General features: G+C 47.5%; 1 protein-coding gene and 1 long non-coding RNA gene across 2 annotated transcripts in view; both read right to left on the bottom strand.

Annotated features, from left to right (window-relative positions):
* Positions 1-11900: 11900 nt before the first annotated feature.
* Positions 11901-25178, bottom strand: LOC123738364 (uncharacterized). The gene is made up of 12 exons (XM_045713431.1): positions 25166-25178; positions 24627-24796; positions 23431-24583; positions 23115-23291; positions 21622-22835; positions 21380-21565; positions 19869-20037; positions 17223-17383; positions 16828-17018; positions 15752-15856; positions 15550-15647; positions 11901-12239 (listed from the first exon to the last, which is right to left on the bottom strand). Exons 1-12 carry the CDS (start codon positions 25176-25178, stop codon positions 12058-12060), a joined length of 3819 nt encoding a protein of 1272 aa, XP_045569387.1. The 3' UTR covers positions 11901-12057.
* Positions 25179-25196: 18 nt separating this feature from the next.
* The window catches only part of LOC123738363 (uncharacterized), a 4458-nt gene continuing 1974 nt past the window's right edge, over positions 25197-27680 (bottom strand). The window contains exon 3 of the long non-coding RNA XR_006767505.1: positions 25197-25245. This is a non-coding gene — a long non-coding RNA (uncharacterized lncRNA). The remainder of the gene's footprint in view (positions 25246-27680) is intronic.

Below are 27680 nucleotides of genomic sequence, written 5' to 3'. Positions count from 1 at the left end.
GTATGTAAACTTCTGACCCACTGGAATTATGATACAGCGAATGATAAGTGAAATAATCTGTCTGTAAACAATTGTTGGAAAAATGACTTGTGTCGTGCACAAAGTAGCTGACATCGCTCGTCCGTATGTATATTAGTCTTTAGATGTGTGTGCATTGGGTATCTGCTGTGTAATGTGTGTGTATTGGGTATATGCTGTGTAATGTGTGTGTATATCCTGTGTAATGTGTGTGTATTGGGTATATGCTGTGTAATGTGTGTGTATATGCTGTGTAATGTGTGTGCATTGGGTATATGCTGTGTAATGTGTGTGTATATGCTGTGTAATGTGTGTGTATATGCTGTGTAATGTGTGGGTATCTGCTGTGTAACGTGTGTGTATTGGGTATATGCTGTGTAATGTGTGGGTATCTGCTGTGTAATGTGTGTGTATATGCTGTGTAATGTGTGTGTATATGCTGTGTAATGTGTGTGCATTGGGTATATGCTGTGTAATGTGTGTGTATATGCTGTGTAATGTGTGTGTATATGCTGTGTAATGTGTGTGTATATGCTGTGTAATGTGTGTGCATTGCGTATCTGCTGTGTAACTCGTTAGATATTACTGCACAGACGGAGCAAGAAGCACAAGCGTTTCACTACACCCGCGTTTCACTGCACCCGCGATTCACTGCACCCGCGTTTCACTGCACCCGCGATTCACTGCACCCGCGATTCACTACACCCGCGATTCACTGCACCCGCGTTTCACTACACCCGCGATTCACTACACCGCGTTTCACTACACCCGCGTTTCACTGCACCCGCGTTTCACTACACTATCTTAGTCCGTTCCGCTCTGACATCGCTCGTCCGTATGTATATTAGTCTTAATTCATTCCTACTTAGATGTGTGTGCATTGGGTATATGCTGTGTAATGTGTGGGTATATGCTGTGTAATGTGTGGTATATGCTGTGTAATGTGTGTGTATTGGTATCGCTGTGTAATGTGTGTGCATTGGGTATCTGCTGTGTAATGTGTGGGTATATTGTGTAATGGTGGGTATCTGCTGTGTAATGTGTGGGTATATGCTGTGTAATGTGTGTGTATTGGGTATCTGCTGTGTAATGTGTGTATTGGGTATCTGCTGTGTAATGTGTGTGTATATGCTGTGTAATGTGTGTGTATTGGGTATATGCTGTGTAATGTGTGTGTATTGGGTATCTGCTGTGTAATGTGTGTGTATTGGGTATCTGCTGTGTAATGTGTGTGTATTGGGTATATGCTGTGTAATGTGTGGGTATTGGGTATATGCTGTGTAATGTGTGTGTATATGCTGTGTAATGTGTGTGTATTGGGTATATGCTGTGTAATGTGTGTGTATATGCTATGTAATGTGTGTGTATTGGGTATCTGCTGTGTAATGTGTGGGTATTGGGTATATGCTGTGTAATGTGTGTGTATATGCTGTGTAATGTGTGTGTATATGCTGTGTAATGTGTGTGTATTGGGTATCTGCTGTGTAATGTGTGTGTATATGCTGTGTAATGTGTGTGTATTGGGTATCTGCTGTGTAATGTGTGTGCATTGGGTATATGCTGTGTAATGTGTGTGTATATGCTGTGTAATGTGTGTGTATTGGGTATATGCTGTGTAATGTGTGTGTATTGGGTATCTGCTGTGTAATGTGTGTGTATTGGGTATATGCTGTGTAATGTGTGGGTATATGCTGTGTAATGTGTGTGTATTGGGTATCTGCTGTGTAATGTGTGTGTATATGCTGTGTAATGTGTGTGTATTGGGTATATGCTGTGTAATGTGTGTGTATTGGGTATCTGCTGTGTAATGTGTGTGTATTGGGTATCTGCTGTGTAATGTGTGTGTATTGGGTATATGCTGTGTAATGTGTGGGTATTGGGTATATGCTGTGTAATGTGTGTGTATATGCTGTGTAATGTGTGTGTATTGGGTATATGCTGTGTAATGTGTGTGTATATGCTATGTAATGTGTGTGTATTGGGTATCTGCTGTGTAATGTGGGGTATTGGGTATATGCTGTGTAATGTGTGTGTATATGCTGTGTAATGTGTGTGTATATGCTGTGTAATGTGTGTGTATTGGGTATCTGCTGTGTAATGTGTGTGTATATGCTGTGTAATGTGTGTGTATTGGGTATCTGCTGTGTAATGTGTGTGCATTGGGTATATGCTGTGTAATGTGTGTGTATATGCTGTGTAATGTGTGTGTATTGGGTATATGCTGTGTAATGTGTGTGTATTGGGTATCTGCTGTGTAATGTGTGTGTATTGGGTATATGCTGTGTAATGTGTGTGTATATGCTGTGTAATGTGTGTGTATTGGGTATCTTCTGTGTAATGTGTGTGTATTGGGTATCTGCTGTGTAATGTGTGTGTATATGCTGTGTAATGTGTGTGTATATGCTGTGTAATGTGTGTGTATCTGCTGTGTAATGTGTGGGTATTGGGTATATGCTGTGTAATGTGTGTGTATATGCTGTGTAATGTGTGTGTATATGCTGTGTAATGTGTGTGTATTGGGTATCTGCTGTGTAATGTGTGTGTATATGCTGTGTAATGTGTGTGTATTGGGTATCTGCTGTGTAATGTGTGTGCATTGGGTATATGCTGTGTAATGTGTGTGTATATGCTGTGTAATGTGTGTGTATTGGGTATATGCTGTGTAATGTGTGTGTATTGGGTATCTGCTGTGTAATGTGTGTGTATTGGGTATATGCTGTGTAATGTGTGTGTATATGCTGTGTAATGTGTGTGTATTGGGTATCTTCTGTGTAATGTGTGTGTATTGGGTATCTGCTGTGTAATGTGTGTGTATATGCTGTGTAATGTGTGTGTATATGCTGTGTAATGTGTGTGTATATGCTGTGTAATGTGTGTGTATCTGCTGTGTAATGTGTGGGTATCTGCTGTGTAATGTGTGTGTATATGCTGTGTAATGTGTGTGTATTGGGTATCTGCTGTGTAATGTGTGTGCATTGGGTATATGCTGTGTAATGTGTGTGTATATGCTGTGTAATGTGTGTGTATATGCTGTGTAATGTGTGTGTATATGCTGTGTAATGTGTGTGTATATGCTGTGTAATGTGTGTGTATTGTGTGTGCATTGGGTATCTGCTGTATAACTCGTTAGATATTACTGCACAGGCGGAGCAAGAAGCACAAGCATTTCACTGCACCCGCGTTTCACTGCACCCGCGATTCACTGCACCCGCGTTTCACTACACCCGCGTTTCACTACACCCGCGTTTCACCGCACCCGCGTTCACTGCACCCGCACGCACCGCTTTCACTGCACCCGCGTTTCACTGCACCCGCGTTCACTACACCCGCGATTCACTGCACCACGTTCACTGCACCCGCGATTCACTGCACCTGCGTTTCACTGCACCCGCGATTCACTGCACCCGCGATTCACTGCACCCGCGATTCACTGCACCGCGTTTCACTGCACCCGCGTTTCACTGCACCCGCCGATTCACTGCACCCGCGATTCACTGCACCACCATGTCTTAGATCTATCCAGGCTGAACTGTATCCACTGTATCCACCATGTCTTAGATCTATCCAGGCTGAACTGTATCCACCATGTCTTAGATCTATCCAGGCTGAACTGTATCCACCATGTCTTAGATCTATCCAGGCTGAACTGTATCCACTGTATCCACCATGTCTTAGATCTATCCAGGCTGAACTGTATCCACCATGTCTTAGATCTATCCAGGCTGAACTGTATCCACTGTATCCACCATGTCTTAGATCTATCCAGGCTGAACTGTATCCACCATGAGATCTATCCAGGCTGAACTGTATCCACCATGTCTTAGATCTATCCAGGCTGAACTGTATCCACTGTATCCACCATGTCTTAGATCTATCCAGGCTGAACTGTATCCACCATGTCTTAGATCTATCCAGGCTGAACTGTATCCACTGTATCCACCATGTCTTAGATCTATCCAGGCTAAACTGTATCCACCAAGATCTATCCAGGCTGAACTGTATCCACCATGTCTTAGATCTATCCAGGCTGAACTGTATCCACTGTATCCACCATGTCTTAGATCTATCCAGGCTGAACTGTATCCACCATGTCTTAGATCTATCCAGGCTGAACTGTATCCACATCCACCATGTCTTAGATCTATCCAGGCTGAACTGTATCCACCATCTAGATCTATCCAGGCTGAACTGTATCCACCATGTCTTAGATCTATCCAGGCTGAACTATTGATGAATCTTACCAGCGTGACGATATCTCTCCGAAAGCTCTCCAACCTGATGACTAGGAGGTCTTCAGGGCTGTTTAAAAATCCTTACAGGCTGTTGTGTTGTCCAGTCACTGTCCTGTCGGGTCTCATTACAGAGATCTATAGGAGAGTGGAACTGTACACTTCCTGCAGTAGGAGACTGAGGATATTTCCCAAATACCACCCTATTCACTACATAGTGCCCTGTGGGCCCCTGGTCAAATGTAGTGTGCGCTGCATAGGGAATAGGTTGTCATTTGGGGAGGAAACCTGTGACGAACACTACTCTTGTTATTGTACCCTTGGGTGACGTCATCGACCGCTGGATGTTGTCTCTGCTGTTTCACAAGGCCTTCTGAACGACAACCCTCAACCCAAAAGCTGAAGCAAATTAAATGTTTTTTCTGTCATTGAAAGACGTGTGTTTTTCACCTACAGAAAAGCACTGACAATTATTATCTATTATCTAAATGAAATCTATTAGAAATGCATAACAAGGACCCAGCGCAGACTAACAGCATACCATACCAGGACCCAGTGCAGACTAACAGCATACCATACCAGGACCCAGTGCAGACCAGCAGCATACCATACAAGGACCCAGTGCAGACTAACAGCATACCATACCAGGACCCAGTGCAGACCAACAGCATACCATACCAGGACCCAGCGCAGACTAACAGCATACCGGGACCCAGTGCAGACCAACAGCATACCAGGACCCAGTGCAGACCAACAGCATACCATACCAGGACCCAGTGCAGACCAGCAGCATACCATACAAGGACCCAGTGCAGACTAACAGCATACCATACCAGGACCCAGTGCAGACCAACAGCATACCAGGACCCAGTGCAGACCAACAGCATACCATACCAGGACCCAGCACAGACCAACAGCATACCAGGACCCAGTGCAGACTAACAGCATACCAGGACCAAGTGCAGACCAACAGCATACCAGGACCCAGTGCAGACTAACAGCATACCATACCAGGACCCAGTGCAGACCAACAGCATACCAGGACCCAGTGCAGACTAACAGCATACCAGGACCCAGCGCAGACCAACAGCATACCAGGACCCAGTGCAGACTAACAGCATACCATACCAGGACCCAGCGCAGACCAACAGCATACCAGGACCCAGTGCAGACTAACAGCATACCATACCAGGACCCAGTGCAGACCAACAGCATACCAGGACCCAGTGCAGACTAACAGCATACCATACCAGGACCCAGTGCAGACTAACAGCATACCAGGACCCAGTGCAGACCAACAGCATACTAGGACCCAGTGCAGACTAACAGCATACCATAACAGGACCCAGTGCAGACTAACAGCATACCATACCAGGACCGAATGCAGACCAACAGCATACCATACCAGGACCCAGTGCAGACCAACAGCATACCATACCAGGACCCAGTGCAGACTAACAGCATACCATTCCAGGACCCAGTGCAGACCAACAGCATACCAGGACCCAGTGCAGACTAACAGCATACCATACCAGGACCCAGCGCAGACCAACAGCATACCACACCAGGACCCAGTGCAGACTAACAGCATACCAGGACCCAGCGCAGACCAACAGCATACCAGAACCCAGTGCAGACTAACAGCATACCATACCAGGACCCAGCGCAGACCAACAGCATACCAGGACCCAGTGCAGACTAACAGCATACCATACCAGGACCCAGTGCAGACTAACAGCATACCATAACAGGACCCAGTGCAGACTAACAGCATACCATACCAGGACCCAGTGCAGACTAACAGCATACCATACCAGGACCCATCGCAGACCAACAGTATACCATACCAGGACCCAGCGCAGACCAACAGTATACCATACCAGGACCCAGTGCAGACCAACAGCATACCATACCAGGACCCAGTGCAGACCAACAGCATACCATACCAGGACCCAGTGCAGACCAACAGCATACCATACCAGGACCCAGTGCAGACCAACATCATACCATACCAGGACCCAGTGCAGACCAACAGCATACCAGGACCCAGTGCAGACCAACAGCATACCAGGACCCAGTGCAGACCAACAGCATACCAGGACCCAGTGCAGACTAACAGCATACCATACCAGGACCCAGTGCAGACTAACAGCATACCATACCAGGACCCAGTTCAGACCAACAGCATACCATACCAGGACCCAGTGCAGACCAACAGCATACCATACCAGGACCCAGTGCAGACTAACAGCATACCATACCAGGACCCAGTGCAGACCAACAGCATACCATACCAGGACCCAGTGCAGACTAACAGCATACCATACCAGGACCCAGTGCAGACCAACAGCATACCATACCAGGACCCAGTGCAGACCAACAGCATACCAGGACCCAGTGCAGACCAACAGCATACCAGGACCCAGTGCAGACCAACAGCATACCAGGACCCAGTGCAGACCAACAGCATACCAGGACCCAGTGCAGACTAACAGCATACCATACCAGGACCCAGTGCAGACTAACAGCATACCAGGACCCAGTGCAGACTAACAGCATACCATACCAGGACCCAGTGCAGACCAACAGCATACCATACCAGGACCCAGTGCAGACCAACAGCATACCATACCAGGACCCAGTGCAGACTAACAGCATACCATACCAGGACCCAGTGCAGACCAACAGCATACCATACCAGGACCCAGTGCAGACCAACAGCATACCATACCAGGACCCAGTGCAGACCAACAGCATACCATACCAGGACCCAGTGCAGACCAACAGCATACCATACCAGGACCCAGTGCAGACCAACAGCATACCATACCAGGACCCAGTGCAGACAAACAGCATACCATACCAGGACCCAGTGCAGACCAACAGCATACCATACCAGGACCCAGTGCAGACCAACAGCATACCATACCAGGACCCAGTGCAGACCAACAGCATACCATACCAGGACCCAGTGCAGACCAACAGCATACCATACCAGGACCCAGTGCAGACCAACAGCATACCATACCAGGACCCAGTGCAGACCAACTGCATACCATACCAGGACCCAGTGCAGACCAACAGCATACCATACCAGGACCCAGTGCAGACAAACAGCATACCATACCAGGACCCAGTGCAGACTAACAGCATACCATACCAGGACCCAGTGCAGACCAACAGCATACCATACCAGGACCCAGTGCAGACCAACAGCATACCATACCAGGACCCAGTGCAGACCAACAGCATACCATACCAGGACCCAGTGCAGACCAACAGCATACCATACCAGGACCCAGTGCAGACTAACAGCATACCATACCAGGACCCAGTGCAGACCAACAGCATACCATACCAGGACCCAGTGCAGACCAACAGCATACCATACCAGGACCCAGTGCAGACCAACAGCATACCATACCAGGACCCAGTGCAGACCAACAGCATACCATACCAGGACCCAGTGCAGACCAACAGCATACCATAGGACCCAGTGCAGACCAACAGCATACCAGGACCCAGTGCAGACCAACAGCATACCATACCAGGACCCAGTGCAGACCAACAGCATACCATACCAGGACCCAGTGCAGACCAACAGCATACCATACCAGGACCCAGTGCAGACCAACAGCATACCATACCAGGACCCAGTGCAGACCAACAGCATACCATACCAGGACCCAGTGCAGACCAACAGCATACCATACCAGGACCCAGTGCAGACCAACAGCATACCATAACAGTCCTCTCTCTCCTCCCCTTGGCTGCAGGGGAGGGAAGAGTCTGCCTGCTGCAGCGAGGGGAGGAGAGCTCTCAGTGCAGACGTCCTTTCCGGCTGCAGCAGGCCGACTGTCCACAAGCAGCACCATATCACCAGGTAACATTCTGAGTATGTTGTCTATCACTAGCAGCACCATATCACCAGGTAACATTCTGAGTATGTTGTCTATCACTAGCAGCACCATATCACCAGGTAACATTCTGAGGATGTTGTCTAGCAGCACCATATCACCAGGTAACATTCTGAGTGTGTTGTCTAACAGCACCATATCACCAGGTAACATTCTGAGTATGTTGTCTAGCAGCACCATATCACCAGGTAACATTCTGGGTGTGTTGTCTATCACTAGCAGCACCATATCACCAGGTAACATTCTGAGTATGTTGTCTATCACTATCAGCACCATATCACCAGGTAACATTCTGAGTATGTGTCTAGCAGCACCATATCACCAGGTAACATTCTGAGTGTGTTGTCTAGCAGCACCATATTACCAGGTAACATTCTGAGTATGTTGTCTAGCAGCACCATATCACCAGGTAACATTCTGAGGATGTTGTCTAGCAGCACCATATCACCAGGTAACATTCTGAGTGTGTTGTCTAGCAGCACCATATCACCAGGTAACATTCTGGGTGTGTTGTCTAGCAGCACCATATCACCAGGTAACATTCTGAGTATGTTGTCTAGCAGCACCATATCACCAGGTAACATTCTGAGGATGTTGTCTAGCAGCACCATATCACCAGGTAACATTCTGAGGATGTTGTCTAGCAGCACCATATCACCAGGTAACATTCTGAGTGTGTTGTCTATCACTAGCAGCACCATATCACCAGGTAACATTCTGAGGATGTTGTCTAGCAGCACCATATCACCAGGTAACATTCGGAGGATGTTGTCTATCACTATCAGCACCATATCACCAGGTAACATTCTGAGTATGTTGTCTAGCAGCACCATATCACCAGGTAACATTCTGAGTGTGTTAATCTAGCAGCACCATATCACCAGGTAACATTCTGAGTATGTTGTCTAGCAGCACCATATCACCAGGTAACATTCTGGGTGTGTTGTCTATCACTAGCAGCACCATATCACCAGGTAACATCTGAGTATGTTGTCTATCACTATCAGCACCATATCACCAGGTAACATTCTGAGTATGTTGTCTTGCAGCACCATATCACCAGGTAACATTCTGAGGATGTTGTCTAGCAGCACCATATCACCAGGTAACATTCTGAGTATGTTGTCTAGCAGCACCATATCACCAGGTAACATTCTGAGGATGTTGTCTAGCAGCACCATATCACCAGGTAACATTCTGAAGATGTTGTCTAGCAGCACCATATCACCAGGTAACATTCTGAGTGTGTTGTCTATCACTAACAGCACCATATCACCAGGTAACATTCTGAGTGTGTTGTCTAGCAGCACCATATCACCAGGTAACATTCTGAGGATGTTGTCTAGCAGCACCATATCACCAGGTAACATTCTGAGGATGTTGTCTAGCAGCACCATATCACCAGGTAACATTCTGAGTGTGTTGTCTAGCAGCACCATATCACCAGGTAACATTCTGAGGATGTTGTCTAGCAGCACCATATCACCAGGTAACATTCTGAGGATGTTGTCTAGCAGCACCATATCACCAGGTAACATTCTGAGTGTGTTGTCTATCACACAGCATCATATCACCAGGTAACATTCTGAGTGTGTTGTCTAGCAGCACCATATCACCAGGTAACATTCTGAGGATGTTGTCTAGCAGCACCATATCACCAGGTAACATTCTGAGTGTGTTGTCTAGCAGCACCATATCACCAGGTAACATTCTGAGTGTGTTGTCTAACAGCACCATATCACCAGGTAACATTCTGAGGATGTTGTCTAGCAGCACCATATCACCAGGTAACATTCTGAGTGTGTTGTCTAACAGCACCATATCACCAGGTAACATTCTGAGGATGTTGTCTAGCAGCACCATATCACCAGGTAACATTCTGAGTGTGTTGTCTAACAGCACCATATCACCAGGTAACATTCTGAGTGTGTTGTCTAACAGCACCATATCACCAGGTAACATTCTGAGGATGTTGTCTAGCAGCACCATATCACCAGGTAACATTCTGAGTGTGTTGTCTAACAGCACCATATCACCAGGTAACATTCTGAGGATGTTGTCTAGCAGCACCATATCACCAGGTAACATTCTGAGTGTGTTGTCTAGCAGCACCATATCACCAGGTAACATTCTGAGGATGTTGTCTAGCAGCACCATATCACCAGGTAACATTCTGAGTGTGTTGTCTAGCAGCACCATATCACCAGGTAACATTCTGAGGATGTTGTCTAGCAGCACCATATCACCAGGTAACATTCTGAGTGTGTTGTCTAGCAGCACCATATCACCAGGTAACATTCTGAGTGTGTTGTCTAGCAGCACCATATCACCAGGTAACATTCTGAGGATGTGTAAATGTACTTGGTAAATAAAGGTGATTCTGAAAAGAACAAGTTTGCTTTTTCTAAACGGAATCTCTATTTTTGATATATATTGAATGTTCTAGAATAGTTCCAGTTTGACTGGGTTTTCCCGCGGCGTCATGGCTTTCTACCACCACAACGGGAAGGAGAAAGAACAGGCTTTTCCCCAACATCCCCATTTAGTTTAAAAGGTCATTATTACTGACCAGTCAAAGGTCAAGACAGAGCAGTGGCATGGATGGATGAATGATGGATAATGGATGAATGAATAAATGCATGATGGATGGATAATGGACGGGTGAATGCGGGATGGATAATGAATGTTAGATGGATGATGGATAATGGACAGGTGAATGCGGGATGGATAATGAATGGATAATGAATGCTAGATGGATGATGGATAATGGACGGGTGAATGCGGGATGGATAATGAATGCTGGATGGATGAATAATGGACGGGTGAATGCTGGATGGATGAATGATGGATAATGGACACCTGAAACCCCACCTCTTTAAGGAATACCTGGGATAGGATAAAGTAATCCTTCTAACCCCCCCTTAAAAGATTTAGATGCACTATTGTAAAGTGGTTGTTCCACTGGATATCATAAGGTGAATGCACCAATTTGTAAGTCGCTCTGGATAAGAGCGTCTGCTAAATGACTTAAATGTAAAATGTAATGGACAGGTGAATGCTGGATGGATGGATGATGTGAAGAAGGGAGAGCAGTCTTCCATGAGACAATAATTGGATCATATATTATTAAACAACGCTTACCTCTTAGATTTTAATTTGTCAAATTAAATAGAAATAGGCTCTTGTAACAGGGAACATTTACAAAAGTAGGGACATTTATATATTGTACACAGGGAGCTTCACCAAACAGAATCTCTACGTCATATTTACAAAGTCACGCTCAACATATAAAGAACGGGTAACAGAAAACCCAAACAGAACGTCGAGGGGAACGTGATGAGTTAACCAACAGATAAATAATACGGACATTAAAAATGAGTTCAGTCCACAGCAGGGTTCAAGGCGTCAGATAGAAAAAGGTATGGATAGAGGTAACAGCAAAGCGCAAGCTGCTTCACCTTGCCCTCTTCATAGGCAACATTCTTGGGATCTAGGAAATCCTTACAGATCTGTACAAGTGGCAATGGACCTAGGGGTTAGGGGCTAGGGGTTAGGAGCTAGGGGTTAGGGGTGAGGAGGGGTTAAGGACTAGGGGTTAGGAGCTAGGGGTTAGGAGCTAGGGGTTAGGAGCTAGGGGTTAGGAGCTAGGGGTTAGGAGCTAGGGGTTAGGAGCTAGGGGTTAGGAGCTAGGGGTGTGGAGGGGTTAAGGACTAGGGGTTAGGAGCTAGGGATTAAGGAGCTAGGGATTAGGGCGCTAGGGATTAGGCGCTAGGGATTAGGGGTGTGGAGGGATTAAGGACTAGGGGTTAGGAGCTAGGGATTAGGAGCTAGGGGTGTGGAGGGGTTAAGGACTAGGGATTAGGAGCTAGGGACTAGGAGCTAGGGATTAGGGACTAGGGGTTGACGTGTCGGCAGAGCGAGGCGATCTGTGTGATGCAGCTGGTGACAGCGGGGGGGACAGGCTGGGTGGTCTCTCCTCGCCATGACGCCAGCGCAGCCAGAGCCTCCTTGGGGTTGCTAGGCGACAGGTCGTAGACAGTGTAGACAGCTGCCAGCTGGACCTCCCAGGGAACACCTGGAAATGACATCACAGAGACTCATTGGTTGGCCCATCTGTCCAATACAGACACAGATCTGCCCAGTCTCATCTGAGCAGAATTACTTTTTGTTTTTAAGCAGAAGAGTTAAGGTTTACAGGTACAGACATCCCACCCAGGAACTGAGGTCATCAGGAAACTAGACGTACAGCTCCTTCAGATAGTATTCAGACCCCTGGACTTTTTACACGTTAATGTTACATCCTTAACCTAAAATGGATTCAATTAAATACAAATATCCCCATAATGACAAAGCAAAAATAGGTTTAGACAATTTATTAAAAATAAAACAACAAAATACCTTACGAAAAGTTTGGACACCGACTCGTTCCAGAGTTTCTTTATTTTTTACTATTTTCTATTTTGTAGAATAATAGTAAAGACATCAAAACTATGAAATAACACGTATGGAATAATAAATAAAAAAAAGTGATAAATCAAACATCTTCAAAAGTAGCCACCCTTTGCCTTGACAACTTTGCACAATCTTGGCATTCTCTCAACCAGCTTCACCTGGAATTATTTTCCAACAGTCTTGAAGGAGTTCCCACACACCAATTTGTAAGTCGCTCTGGATAAGAGCGTCTGCTAAATGACGTAAATGTAAATATGATGAGCACTTGTTGGCTGCTTTTCATTCACTCGGCGGTCCAACTCATCCCAAACCATCTCAAATTGGGTTGAGGTCGGGTGATTGTGAGCTCAGGTGCATCCTGTTTCCATTGATCATCCTTGAGATGTTCCTACAACTTGATTGGAGTCCACCTGTTCAATTGATTGGACATGATTTGGAAAGGCACACACCTGTCTATATGAGGTCCCACAGTTGACAGTGCATGTCGGAGCAAAAACCAAGCCATGAGGTCGAATTAAATTGTCCGTAGAGCTCCGAGACAGGATTGTGTCGAGGCACAGATCTGGGGAAGGGTACCAAAACATTTCAGCAGGTCCCCAAGTACACATTGGCCTCCATAATTCTTAAATGGAAGAAGATTGGAACCACCAAGACACTTCCTAGAGCTGGCCCCCTGGCCAAACTGAGCAATCGGGGTAGAAGGGCCTTGGTCAGGAGGTGACCAAGAACCTGATGGTCACTGACAGAGCTCCTCTGTGGAGATGGGAGAACATTCCAGAAGGACAACCATCTCTGCAGCACTCCACCAATCAGGCCTTTATGGTAGAGTGGCAAGACGGAAGCCACTCCTCAGTAAAAGGCACATGACAGCCCACTTGGAGTTTGCCAAAAGGCACCCAAAGACTCTCACACCATGAGAAACAAGATTCTCTGGTCTGATGAAACCAAGATGAATCCCTTTGGCCTGAAAGCCAAGCGTCACGTCTGGGGGAAACCTGGCACCATCCCTACGGTGAAGCATGGTGGTGGCAGCATCATGCTGTGGGGATGTTTTTCCAGCGGCAGTGACTCAGAGACTAGTCAGGATCGAGGTTCACCTTCCAACAGGACAATGACCCTAAGCACACAGCCAAGACAATGCAGGAGTGGCTTCGGAGACAAGTCTCTGAATGTCCTTGAGTGGCCCTGCCAGAGTCTGGACTTGAACCCGAAAGAACATCTTTGGAGAAACCTGAAAATAGCTGTGCAGCGACGCTCCCCATCCAACCTGACAGATCTTGAGAGGATCTGCAGAGAAGAATGGGAGAAACTCCCCAAATACATGTTAGCTAGTTAACATTGACCCTAGTCTGTTAGCTTTAGCTACCTGCAGATTCATACCACAGCTATGAACCTAGTTTGTTAGCTTTAGCTACCTGTAGATTAATACTACAGCTCTGACAATGTTTGTATTGGTAGTAGTACGAGTTGGGATTATGCCCGATCATAGTTTACATGTCTAAACAAAATTGTTCCTCAAATGTACTGTATGATAAACCATTTTCTAGCTCGGAGTCTCTCCTTTCATCCAATGTGAAAAAAAAAAAATAAATACTATTTCAAATGTTTCTACATAAGACCGAATCGAGGCGATTGGTCACAGCCTATACTCAGCCAGGGGGCAGACCAATCATAAACCATTTTAAGACTGGGCGAAATACTAGTGGCAGGAAATATAATTTAAGGTTTGGGTACGGAGAGTCCTCCTACTTCTTTCCCTCTTTTTTAAGCGGATTAATTTTTATCTGGGATCGTTTACCTTGTCGAATATACATTTAGAAACCACACTATGAATGTCATTCTAAATAGCCAGAAGGGAGAGACAAGGGAAGCATTAAACTACACACATTCAGCCCTGGGCAGTATATTCATCCTGACAAGGGAAGCATTAAACTACACACATTCAGCCCTGGGCAGTATATTCATCCCGACAAGGGAAGCATTAAACTACACACATTCAGCCCTGGGCAGTATATTCATCCCGACAAGGGAAGCATTAAACTACACACATTCAGCCCTGGGCAGTATATTCATCCCGACAAGGGAAGCATTAAACTACACACATTCAGCCCTGGGCAGTATATTCATCCTGACAAGGGAAGCATTAAACTACACACACATTCAGCCCTGGGCAGTATATTCATCCCGACAAGGGAAGCATTAAACTACACACATTCAGCCCTGGGCAGTATATTCATCCCGACAAGGGAAGCTTTAAACTACACACATTCAGCCCTGAGCAGTATATTCACCCTGACAAGGGAAGCATTAAACTACACACATTCAGCCCTGGGCAGTATATTCATCCTGACAATAGATATTATTTTTTATTTATTTATCTGTTATTTTACCAGGTAAGTTGACTGAGAACATGTTCTCATTTACAGCAACGACCTGGGGAAAAGTTACAGGGGAGAGGAGGAGGGGGTTGAATGAGCCAATTGGAAGCTGGGGATGATTAGGTGACCGTGATGGTCTGAGGGACAGATTGGGAATTTAGCCAGGACACCAGGGGTTAACACCCCTACTCTCACGATAAGCACCATGGGATCTTTAATTGACCTCAGAGCATCAGGAGACCCGTTTAACATCCCATCCGAAAGACGGCACCCTACACAGGGCAATGTCCCCAATCACTGCCCTGGGGCATTGGGATATTGTTTAGACCAGAGGAAAGAGCACCTCCTACTGGCCCCTCCAACACCACTTCAGCAGCATCTGGTCTCCCATCCAGGGACTGACCAGGACCAACCCTGCTTAGCTTCAGAAGCAAGTCAGCAGTGGGATTCAGGGTGGTAACGCTGCTGGTTAAAGCAACTAGGATGTTAACCCACCGGAGTAGAATGACTGATGAAATACAGACGAACCATTTCAGAAGCTTTACAGTAGATTACCTTCTGACCGGCCGTGTCTGGCGAAGGTGTTGATGACCCTGGAGATGTTCTTCACAGACCAGCCACATCCCTCCTTAATTCCCAGCTGCCCGAGGCGCCTGACGAGGTGGTTCTCATGGTTACACTTCAATGGTCAGTACAAATATATATATATATATATAAAAAGTGTTTCATGAAACAATTATACACAAACAAACACCACCCACCTATGAGTCTGAGGATCGCAGCCACAGTAACATCCTGGATGGGAGTCTGTCTCGATCTGGGCTGAGTCACCCAGGAGTTCATCACCGTCCACAGCTCTTTACTTTAAAAACAGGACAACAAAGAACTAAACACCTGAGGCCATGATGGTTAATACACTCCAACATACTGTATCTACTGTCTTCAGTCTGTCATGTTGTCTCCATGTCCACTGCAGTGTGCTAGCCTATGCTAATCGCTAGCCTATGCTAATCGCCAGCCCACGTAATCGCGCCCAGGCTATCGCTAGCCCAGGCTAATCGCCAGCCCAGGCTAATCGCCAGCCCAGGCTAATCGCCAGCCCAGGCTAATCGCAGCCCAGGCTAATCGCCAGCCCAGGCTAATCGCTAGCCCACGCTAATCGCCAGCCTATGCTAATCGCTAGCCTATGCAACGCTAGCCTATCAATCGCCAGCCTATGCTAATCGCTAGCCATGTTAAAAGATGTACTATGCAGAAATCTCTCCGCCATTTTCTGGTTGCTCAAATTCTAAGTTTGCCTGTTTATGTGACTAAAACAGCAGTGTAGAGAATCATTGTACCATCTAAATCCCTGTATCTTTTCTATAACCATATTTTCCGTAACTGTTTACAGCTGGTGTACAAAACCGAAAGTAAAAGACACAAAAAAGGAAACTTAAGACCGGAAGCATAGAAATAGTGACATAGAACAGATCTACCTCTTCTTAGACTGGCTTTCAATGAGAATGACAGATCTATAACTCACATTTTTATGTGAATTTGGTGAGGTCACCTAAAAAGTGACATCTGCAGTCTAAGTCAAATGGGGCTAACTGGCTGAGTTGGCTACATAAATTATCTAACCATCTTCAACGCTTAACAAAATCATTTTTAGGTCGTCCCCCCCCCCAACACGCTATCTAGCTAGATGAATATTTAGCTGGATGGTCATAATGACATTAAAGAGTTTGCTAAATGTATGCATTTGGTTTTGTCTTCATTGTTTTGTTTCGCCGGTGAATTTCAGTCCAGCTGTGGCAGTCAACACCAACCAACAGCAGACCTGCTTTGTACCTCAGTAGGTTGTCATGGGTCCACTTCCAGTGTGTATGAGAGCAGAGCAGCTCCAGGGTGAAGACGCGTTGCCAGGCAACAGGGTTCAGGTCCTCTCCATGTCGCGGGTGTTTCTGGAAGGTCATCTCGGCGGCGTCTCTGACCGACGTCAACGTGCTGGACACCAACTGATCCACGTCACTAGGAGGACTCTGGGGGACGCAGACGTGACACGAAGTCAAAACTGATGTTACGCCAAGCTTCACAATACACATAACAGGAAAATGGACAGGCCTTCTCAGTGACAGAATACGGACAACTCTTCCCCTCTTGTTAATCGATAAAAAAAAAAGGTGGAGACCAATAGACAAGCGTAGATCCCGTAACCGCAGACCAAGATTATAAAGATACCGTACCTTCTCCCATCCCAGGTAAGCAGTCAGGCAGTGGAGCACCTCTCCTTGAGCTTTGACCTTGGTGACCGTGTGGATGGCCTGGCACACTACAGTCCTGCAGGAGAACACGTTGGGCCACGTGGTCACCATGAACAGAACCAGCTTGGCTGACTCAGGGAAATCTGTGGGGGGGGGGAGAACACGAACAGAAACAAATTTCTCCTAAGGATGTGTTACCTTCTCGCTGTAGGCCAGGATGGTTTTAGACCCCATCATAGCACTGAGACTGCACTTGTGAAGGTGGTAAATGACCTTTTAATGACGTCAGACCGAGGCTCTGCATCTGTCCTCGTGCTCCTAGATCTTAGTGCCGCTTTTGATACCATCGATCACCACATTCTTTTGGAGAGATTGGAAACCCAAATTGGTCTACAGGGACAAGTTCTGGTCTGGTTTAGATCTTATCTGTCGGAAAGATATCAGTTTGTCTCTGTGAATGGTTTGTCCTCTGACAAATCAATTGTAAATTTCGGTGTTCCTCAAGGTTCCGTTTTAGGACCACTATTGTTTTCACTATATATTTTACCTCTTGGGGATGTCATTCGAAAACATAATGTTAAATTTCACTGCTATGCAGACGACACACAGCTGTACATTTCAATGAAACATGGTGAAGCCCCAAAATTGCCCTCGCTAGAAGCCTGTGTTTCAGACATAAAGAAGTGGATGGCTGCAAACTTTCTACTTTTAAACCTCGGACAAAACAGAGATGCTTGTTCTAGGTCCCAAGAAACAAAGAGATCTTCTGTTGAATCTGACAATTAATCTGGATGGTTGTACAGTCGTCTCAAATAAAACTGTGAAGGACCTCGGCGTTACTCTGGACCCTGATCTCTCTTTTGAAGAACATATCAAGACTGTTTCAAGGACAGCTTTTTTCCATCTACGTAACATTGCAAAAATCAGAAATTTTCTGTCCAAAAATGACGCAGAAAAATTAATCCATGCTTTTGTTACTTCTAGGCTGGACTACTGCAATGCTCTACTTTCCGGCTACCCGGATAAAGCACTAAATAAACTTCAGTTAGTGCTAAATACGGCTGCTAGAATCCTGACTAGAACCAAAAAATTTGATCATATTACTCCAGTGTTAGCCTCCCTACACTGGCTTCCTGTTAAGGCAAGGGCTGATTTCAAGGTTTTACTGCTAACCTACAAAGCATTACATGGGCTTGCTCCTACCTATCTTTCCGATTTGGTCCTGCCGTACATACCTACACGTACGCTACGGTCACAAGACGCATGCCTCCTAATTGTCCCTAGAATTTCTAAGCAAACGGCTGGAGGTAGGGCTTTCTCCTATAGAGCTCCATTTTTATGGAATGGTCTGCCTACCAATGTGAGAGAGACGCAGACTCAGTCTCAACCTTTAAGTCTTTACTGAAGACTTATCTCTTCAGTAGGTCCTATGATTAAGTATGTCTGGCCCAGGAGTGTGAAGGTGAACGGAAAGGCTGGAGCAACGAACCGCCCTTGCTGTCTCTGCCTTGCCGGGTTCCCCTCTTTCCACTGGGATTCTCTGCCTCTAACCCTTTTACAGGGGCTGAGTCACTGGCCTACTGGTGTTCTTCCATGCCGTCCATGGGAGGGGTGCGTCACTTGAGTGGGTTGAGTCACTGACGTGGTCTTCCTGTCTGGGTTGGCGCCCCCCTTGGGTTGTGCCATGGCGGAGATCGTTGTGGGCTATACTCGGCCTTGTCTTGGGACGGTAAGTTGGTGGTTGGAGACATCCCTCTAGTGGTGTGGGGGCTGTGCTTTGGCAAAGTGGGTGGGGTTATATCCTGCCTGTTTGGCCCTGTCCGGGGTATCATCGGATGGGGCCACAGTGTCTTCTGATCCCTCCTGTCTCAGCCTCCAGTATTTATGCTGCAGTAGTTTATGTGTCGGGGGGCTAGGGTCAGTCTGTTACATCTGGAGTATTTCTCTTGTCTTATCCGGTTGTCCTGTGTGTATTTAAATATGCTCTCTCTAATTCTCTCTTTCTCTCCTGTCTTTCTCTCGGAGGACCTGAGCCCTAGGACCATGCCTCAGGACTACCTGGTATGATGACTCCTTGCTGTCCCCAGTCCACCTGGCCGTGCTGCTGCGCCAGTTTCAACTGTTCTGCCTGCGGCTATGGAACCCCTGACCTGTTCACCGGACGTGCTTGTTGCACCCTCGACAACTACTATGATTATTATTATTTGACCATGCTGGTCATTTATGAACATTTTAACATTTTAACATTTTGACCATGTTCTGTTATAATATCCACCCTGCACAGCCAGAAGAGGACTGGCCACCCCTCATAGCCTGGTTCCTCTCTAGGTTTCTTCCTAGGTTTTTGGCCTTTCTAGGGAGTTTTTCCTAGGGAGTTTTTCCTAGCCACCGTGCTTCTTTCACATGCTTTGCTTGCTGTTTGGGGTTTTAGGCTGGGTTTCTGTACAGCACTTTGAGAATATCAGCTGATGTACGAAGGGCTATATAAAAATAAATTTGATTTGATTTTGAAATTTGATGTTTACCTTCTCTAAGGATGCTGTAGGCCAGGATTTTACCTTCTCTAAGGATGCTGTAGGCCAGGATGTGTTACCTTCTCTAAGGATGCTGTAGGCCAGGATGTTTTACCTTCTCTAAGGATGCTGTAGGCCAGGATATGAGCTCTGTCCCAGTCCCTCCTCTGTCGGCACAGAGCAGTGTAGACTCTGACCAGAGCCTGGAGGTGAGACCCAGGCAGCTCAGTCCTCTCAGTCTTCAGCTTAGTCAGCATCACCGACATCAGATCATCTGCCAGAGGCTGACAAGTCACAGGAAAACCATGTACCAATGATTCACAGGAGAGCCATGTACCAAGGGATTCACAGGACAGCCGTGTACCAAGGATTCACAGGACAGCCGTGTACCAAGGATTCACAGGACAGCCGTGTACCAAGGATTCACAGGACAACCGTGTACCAAGGATTCACAGGACAACCGTGTACCAAGGATTCACAGGACAACCATGTAAGAGGCGTTCACGTCTACAAATTAAAGGGATACTTTAGGATCTCTGCTAGCAGATACCATAGACTTCTAGTCATTGTGCTAACGCTAGTTAGCAATTGTGCTAGAGCTAGTTAGCAACTACGTTCAAACTGCACGGAGACATAAAAATGGTTCATCCGACTCTGGGGAAGTAGATAAAAGGGTCTCGTTGCCAAAATCCAGAAGCATGCCTTTAAAAGATACTAAGGCAAATATGCTACGTAGACTACTAGGCAAAGCTGTACGTGACTAACCTGATTCTACGTAGACTACTAGGCAAAGCTGTACGTGACTAACCTGATTCTACGTAGACTACTAGGCAAAGCTGTACGTGACTAACCTGATTCTACGTAGACTACTAGGCAAAGCTGTACGTGACTAACCTGATTCTCGTGACTACTAGGCAAAGCTGTGCGCGACTAACCTGATTCTACGTAGACTACTAGGCAAAGCTGTACGTTGACTAACCTGATTCTACGTAGACTACTAGGCAAAAGCTGTCGTGACTAACCTGATTCTCCGTAGACTACTAGGCAAAAGCTGTACGTGACTAACCTGATTCTACGTAGACTACTAGGCAAAAGCTGTACGTGACTAACCTGATTCTCGTAGACTACTAGGCAAAAGCTGTACGTGACTAACCTGATTCTACGTAGACTACTAGGCAAAGCTGTACGTGACTAACCTGATTCTCGTAGACTACTAGGCAAAAGCTGTACGTGACTAACCTGATTCTCGTAGACTACTAGGCAAAGCTGTACGTGACTAACCTGATTCTCACGTAGACTACTAGGCAAAGCTGTACGTGACTAACCTGATTCTACGTAGACTACTAGGCAAAGCTGTACGTGACTAACCTGATTCTACGTAGACTACTAGGCAAAGCTGTACGTGACTAACCTGATTCTACGTAGACTACTAGGCAAAGCTGTACGTGACTAACCTGATTCTACGTAGACTACTAGGCAAAGCTGTACGTGACTAACCTGATTCTCACGTGACTACTAGGCAAAGCTGTACGTGACTAACCTGATTCTACGTAGACTACTAGGCAAAGCTGTACGTGACTAACCTGATTCTACGTAGACTACTAGGCAGAGCTGTACGTCACTAACCTGATTGTTTGAGAACTCAGAGAGGACCTCCTTCTCCTCATCCCGTAACACAGGCTTCCTAGACAGATTCCCAACAAACAGGTGACTCTTGATGACAGGCAACAGGTCAAAACACTGGGCTTCTATCTTCTCTAAGGCCTGGGATATGGAGGCGTCGGCTGCTGGTTTCCCAACCAGTTTCTCCTTCTCTGTAGGCTGTGAAGAACTCCCATGTTGAGGTGTCCTGAGTAGTGGGTCGGGACTGGCTGATGTCGTGGAGGATATCCCCTTAGCAGCAGGGCCGGCCGTCGCCCAGCAGGGCCGGGCCGTCGCCCCAGCAGGGCCGGGGAGCAGTTATCCAGCCTCAGCCTTTTGGCACTCTTTGGTAGAAGCATGTTGACTCCACTTCGCTTCCCTCTTTGTTCTGTTTTGGTGAAAGCCGTGGACGAGGAGTTGATGGTTTTGAAGCCAGATACCTGACTGACTGAGCTGGAGGGTGTAGTCCCCGTCTCAGCAGCAGACATACAGATGTTTCCTCGGAGGATACCGAGAGTCCAGGCACGGGCAGACAGTTCTGGATACATGCTGTCTAGAATCCTCATGGAGTTCTCCTGGGCGGGACTAGTGGAGGAAGAGGAAGGGCTGAAGGCAGGAAGTCTCCCTGGAACAGGAAGGGCGTGTTTAGGAGTGGCTGAACCAAACTGTAGTGGTGAGGAAGGAGCGGTTCGAGACGGGGAGCTCAACATCTGACCATCAGGTGCTGTTTGGGACCCCAGAGGGGAAACAGGTCTTTCCATTGGTGAGGGAAAGGACAGTTTACCAATCACCTGTCTTGGATTAGCAGGTTTTACCGGTCTCGGAGGAGTTACAGTGAGAGGCATCAGAAGAGGAGGTAGTGGAGGACCCATTTCAAAGCGAACCTTCCCAATAGGAATTTTCCCTGTAGGTTCTGGGAAGTGGCCCACAGGCAAGGCTGCTGTGGGTTCTGGGGAGTGGCCCACAGGCAAGGCTGCTGGCCTGATCCCTTCCCTCATGTCAGGGCTGAGTCTTTCAATAATAACTTTACATGAAAGGGTGGCCGTTTGCTGGCCGTCCCTGGGGGCCGCGCCGTCTTTCCCTGAGCTCGTTTGGACTGCGTTTGATCTAACAAGACTCTTCCTGACACGCCCACTTCTAATACTGATCATCTCAGTCTGGGCATTTCCACGTAGTTTCTCAGACCCTTCATCCGTCAGCTGGGACTCCGACCTCGACTCAGAGATGCAGTCGGTGGTTGTAGGATGCTTACGGTCAGCTTTCATATCCTGGTGTTGAAGAACATGGACCGGGCGATCACAATCTTTCAGCATCCCGTTGTTCAAAAGCTCCTCACTCTTTAACTCTGCAGGAGACGGTGGACTCCTAACATCTGACCCCGGGTCTTCAGCATCTTTCTTTCCATTCACATCCTCTTCGGTTGTGTACCAGATCTCAGGAGCTTCACGTTCACCACAGGGGTAAAGACATATGGGACTATGTAACCTCTTGCATAGTGTATGGTTTGTGCTACTCTGAGCATTGGGTTTTGTTGCCTGGATGTCTTCATGGACTTCAGATGTTGTAGTACACATCTCTACATTCTTTACAGAGCTCATTAAACTGGCAGGAGAGATGTGGACACCAGATTTTGGCAGAGGTGCCAGAGACTTCCGTTTAAATGATGATGATGATTCCTCTGCCCCAGATGAATGGACCGTGATGACTTTTGATACCATACCTACATCTGTCAGTCCTTCTGTCTGACGACTGGGGAGACCAGTCCCTTCTAGCCGGACGACTGGGGAGACCAGTCCTTCTGTCGGACGACTGGGGAGACCAGTCCTTCTGTCGGACGACTGGGGAGACCAGTCCTTCTGTCGGACGACTGGGGGAGACCAGTCCTTCTGTCGGACGACTGGGGGAGACCAGTACATCACGAACCGGTTTCCAAGAGAAACCCCCTTCTTGGTCTTTATCCGATTCCTGGCCTGTAAACAACTCGTGTTGTTTACGGAGACCTGCTCGAGGAGCTGCTTTCGGATCAGTTGTGTTACATTGAGTTTTAGGAGCCCATTCACTCAGTTGGTCCGGACCAGTCAGCGTCTCAGCAGAACATTCTACCAGAGAACTGGGTTCCAGCTGTTTAGTGGTGGGAGTTTGAGACACGCTGGCCTCTCCCGTATGATCTTTAATTCCTTCTACTTCGTCCGAGTCCCCATGGTCGATGCTCTGACCCTCCAAGACACATCCTTTATAACATGGGTTAGTCTCAACATCCATTGCTGTCATGTCTGGTGAGGAGTCCTGCACTTGTTCTCCTTGTGTCTGGGTGAGTGAGGTCCGAACGGTGCCGGTGCGGACAGAGGTGTTGCCCGGAGGATCCGCTGAGCTTGGGAGACACTCTGTGGCTTTGGTAAAGAACGGTAGATCAATAGAGGAGGTTTGAGTCTCTCCTGATGGGGATTGGATGGTTTTTGCAGCTGGTTCTACCTGCATGTCTTCCTGTTCACAGACAGACACACTGTTCCTCTCTTTCTCTCCTGACGTCCCCGTGGACAGATCAGGGCTTTCTCTCAGAGTATAATTAGTGTTGTCTGAGACGGGGCTTTCTCTCAGAGTAGAATGAATTCTGTCTGATGGTAGTTCCACTGAGGAGTCTGCAGGTTGTTGTCCTGCCAACACAAGAGCCATCTGATTGGCTGGTCCAGGTTGCTGTCCTGCTGTCTGATTGGCTGGTCCTGTAGTGTAGACAGAGTGGTTTCTGTTCTCTAGAGGAGATCTGGTCTCTCCTGACTCCAAGACATCATCCAACCTCTCCTGAGCTGAGGAGCAGGCTAAGGGGGAGAGGACAGGAGGCAGCGGCTTGAACCAGTCCAGGATCTCCTCAACTGATCTACTATGTTTATGGCCTGGCGGGTCACCGTTCCTGCTGGGTCCGTGGCCTGGCGGGTCACCGTTCCTGCTGGGTCCGTGGCCTGGCGGGTCACTGTTCCTGCTGGGTCCGTGGCCTGGCGGGTCACCGTTCCTGCTGGGTCCGTGGCCTGGCGGGTCAATGTTCCTGCTGGAGTCCGTGGCCTGGCGGGTCACCGTTCCTGCTGGGTCCGTGGCCTGGCGGGTCACCGTTCCTGCTGGGTCCGTGGCCTGGCGGGTCACCGTTCCTGCTGGGTCCGTGGCCTGGCGGGTCACCGTTCCTGCTGGGTCCGTGGCCTGGCGGTCACCGTTCCTGCTGGGTCCGTGCCTGGCGGGTCACCGTTCCTGCTGGGTCCGTGGCCTGGCGGGTCACCGTTCCTGCTGGGTCCGGGGCCTGGCGGGTCACTGTTCCTGCTGGGTCCGGGGCCTGGCGGGTCAGCCCATTGGGTCCGTCGGGTTCAACTATGCTGCTGTCCTGTAGGTGCTCCTTTAACTGCTGTTTTCTCCTGGCTGTGAGTGAGAGACAGAGAGAGAGACAGAGAGACGCGACAGAGACAGAGAGCGCGACAGAGACAGAGAGCGCGACAGAGACAGAGAGCGCGACAGAGACAGAGAGACAGAGACAGAGAGCGCGACAGAGAGAGAGAGCGCGACAGAGAGAGAGCGCGACAGAGAGAGAGAGCGAGACAGAGAGAGAGAGCGAGACAGAGAGAGAGAGCGAGACAGAGAGAGAGAGACGAGACAGAGAGAGACGAGACAGACAGAGAGAGACAGACAGAGAGAGAGAGACAGAGAGAGAGACAGAGAGAGATATAATGATGTTCTGGTCTGTTGTAACAAGGGGAGGTCCATTAAATCATAAGGACATCATCACAATGCGTCCTGAATACATACCAGGGAGGTGTGATGAGGAGGAGCTACACACACCCACAGATCCTCCAGCAGCCTCTGGACCTTCTCTGTAAAACACACCACCGTATCAACACCGTGACGACTGAGGCACTACACCCCACCGTATCAACACCGTGACGACTAGGTACTACACCCCACCGTATCAACACCGTGACGACTGAGGTACTACACCCCACCGTATCAACACCGTGACGACTGTAGGTACTACACCCCACCGTATCAACACCGTGACGACTAGGTACTACACCCCACCGTATCAACACCGTGACGACTGTAGGTACTACACCCCACCGTATCAACACCGTGACGACTAGGTACTACACCCCACCGTATCAACACCGTGACGACTGTAGGTACTACACCCCACCGTATCAACACCGTGACGACTGTAGGTACTACACCCCACCGTATCAACACCGTGACAACTAGGTACTACACCCCGCCGTATCAACACCGTGACGACTGTAGGTACTACACCCCACCGTATCAACACCGTGACGACTAGGCACTACACCCCACCGTATCAACACCGTGACGACTGTAGGTACTACACCCCACCGTATCAACACCGTGACGACTGTAGGCACTACACCCCACCGTATCAACACCGTGACGACTCAGGCACTACACCCCACCGTATCAACACCGTGACGACTAGGCACTACACCCCACCGTATCAACACCGTGACGACTGTAGGCACTACCCCCACAGTATCAACACCGTGACGACTTGGCACTACACCCCACCGTATCAACACCATGACGACTGTAGGTACTACACCCCACCGTATCAACTCCGTGACGACTGTAGGTACTACACCCCACCGTATCAACACCGTGACGACTGTAGGTACTACACCCCGTCGATATCAACACCGTGACGACTGTAGGTACTACACCCCACCGTATCAACACCGTGACGACTGTAGGTACTACACCCCGTCGTATCAACACCGTGACGACTGTAGGTACTACACCCCACCGTATCAACACCGTGACGACTGTAGGCACTACACCCCACCGTATCAACACCGTGCACGACTAGGTACTACACCCCACCGTATCAACACCGTGACGACTGTAGGCACTACATTTAACCAGGAATGTCAGTTAAGAACTAATTCTTATTTACAATGACGGCCTACCGGGGAACAGTGGGTTAACTGCCTTGTTCAGGGGCAGAACGACAGATTTGTACCTTGTCAGCTCAGGGATTCAATTTAGCAACCTTTGGGTTACTGGCCCAACGATGTAAACACTAGGCGACCTGCCGCCACAAAGGTACTAGTGTGGGGTATTATTAACCTGTTATGGATAGGGGGCAGTATTTTCACGGCCGGATAAAAAACGTACCCGATTTAATCTGATTATTACTCCTGCCCAGAAACTAGAATATGCATATAATTATTAGCTTTGGATAGAAAACACTCCAAAGTTTCTAAAACTGTTTGAATGGTGTCTGTGAGTATAACAGAACTCATATGGCAGGCCAAAACCTGAGAAGATTACATACAGGAAGTGCCCTGTCTGACCATTTCTTGGCCTTCTTGATCATCTCTATCCAATACAAGGGATCTCTGCTGTTACATGACACTTCCTACGGCTCCCATAGGCTCTCAGAAGGCGGCAAAAAGCTGAATCGTGGCTTTGCAGGCCCTGGCTGAAAAACATTCGCTCGCGTTTGGATAGTGGTCGGTCAGAGTACTATGAGACTGAGGCGCGTGCACGAGACGACCCCATGTTTTTATTCTTTCGTCTTTGAACGTAAACAACGACTCCCGGTCGGAATATTATCGCTTTTTTACGAGAAAAATAGCATAAAAATGTATTTTAAACAGCGGTTGACATGCTTCGAAGTACGGTAATGGAATATTTTGACATTTTTTGTCACGAAACGCGTCGGGCGCGTAACCCTTCATCACCCTTGGATAGTGTCTTGAACGCACAAACAAAACGCCACTATTTGGATATACCTATGGATTATTTTGAACCAAACCAACATTTGTTATTGAAGTAGAAGTCCTGGGAGTGCATTCTGACGAAGAACAGCAAAGGTAATCAAACTTTTCTAATAGTAAATCGGAGTTTGGTGAGGGTCAAACTTGGTGGGGGTCAAAATAGCTAGCCATGATGGCCGGGCTATCTACTCAGAATATTGCAAAATGTGCTTTCACCGAAAAGCTATCTTAAAATCGGACATAAGCGAGTGCATAAAGGGAGTTCTGTATCTATAATTCTTAAAATAATTGTTATGTTTTTGTTAACGTTTATCGTGAGTAATTTAGTAAATTCACCGGAAGTGTTCGGTGGGAATGCTAGTTCTGAACGTCACATGCTAATGTAAAAAGCTGGTTTTTGATATAAATATGAACTTGATTGAACAAAACATGCATGTATTGTATAACATAATGTCCTAGGGTTGTCATCTGATGAAGATCATCAAAGGTTAGTGCTGCATTTAGCTGTGGTTTTGTTTTTTGTG

The sequence above is a fragment of the Salmo salar genome, unplaced genomic scaffold, assembly GCF_905237065.1.
Source record: "Salmo salar unplaced genomic scaffold, Ssal_v3.1, whole genome shotgun sequence".
Classification (NCBI taxonomy): Eukaryota; Metazoa; Chordata; class Actinopteri; order Salmoniformes; family Salmonidae; genus Salmo; species Salmo salar.
The sequence above is the reverse complement of the archived record's forward strand: the minus strand, read 5'-3'. Positions and strand labels throughout refer to the sequence as shown.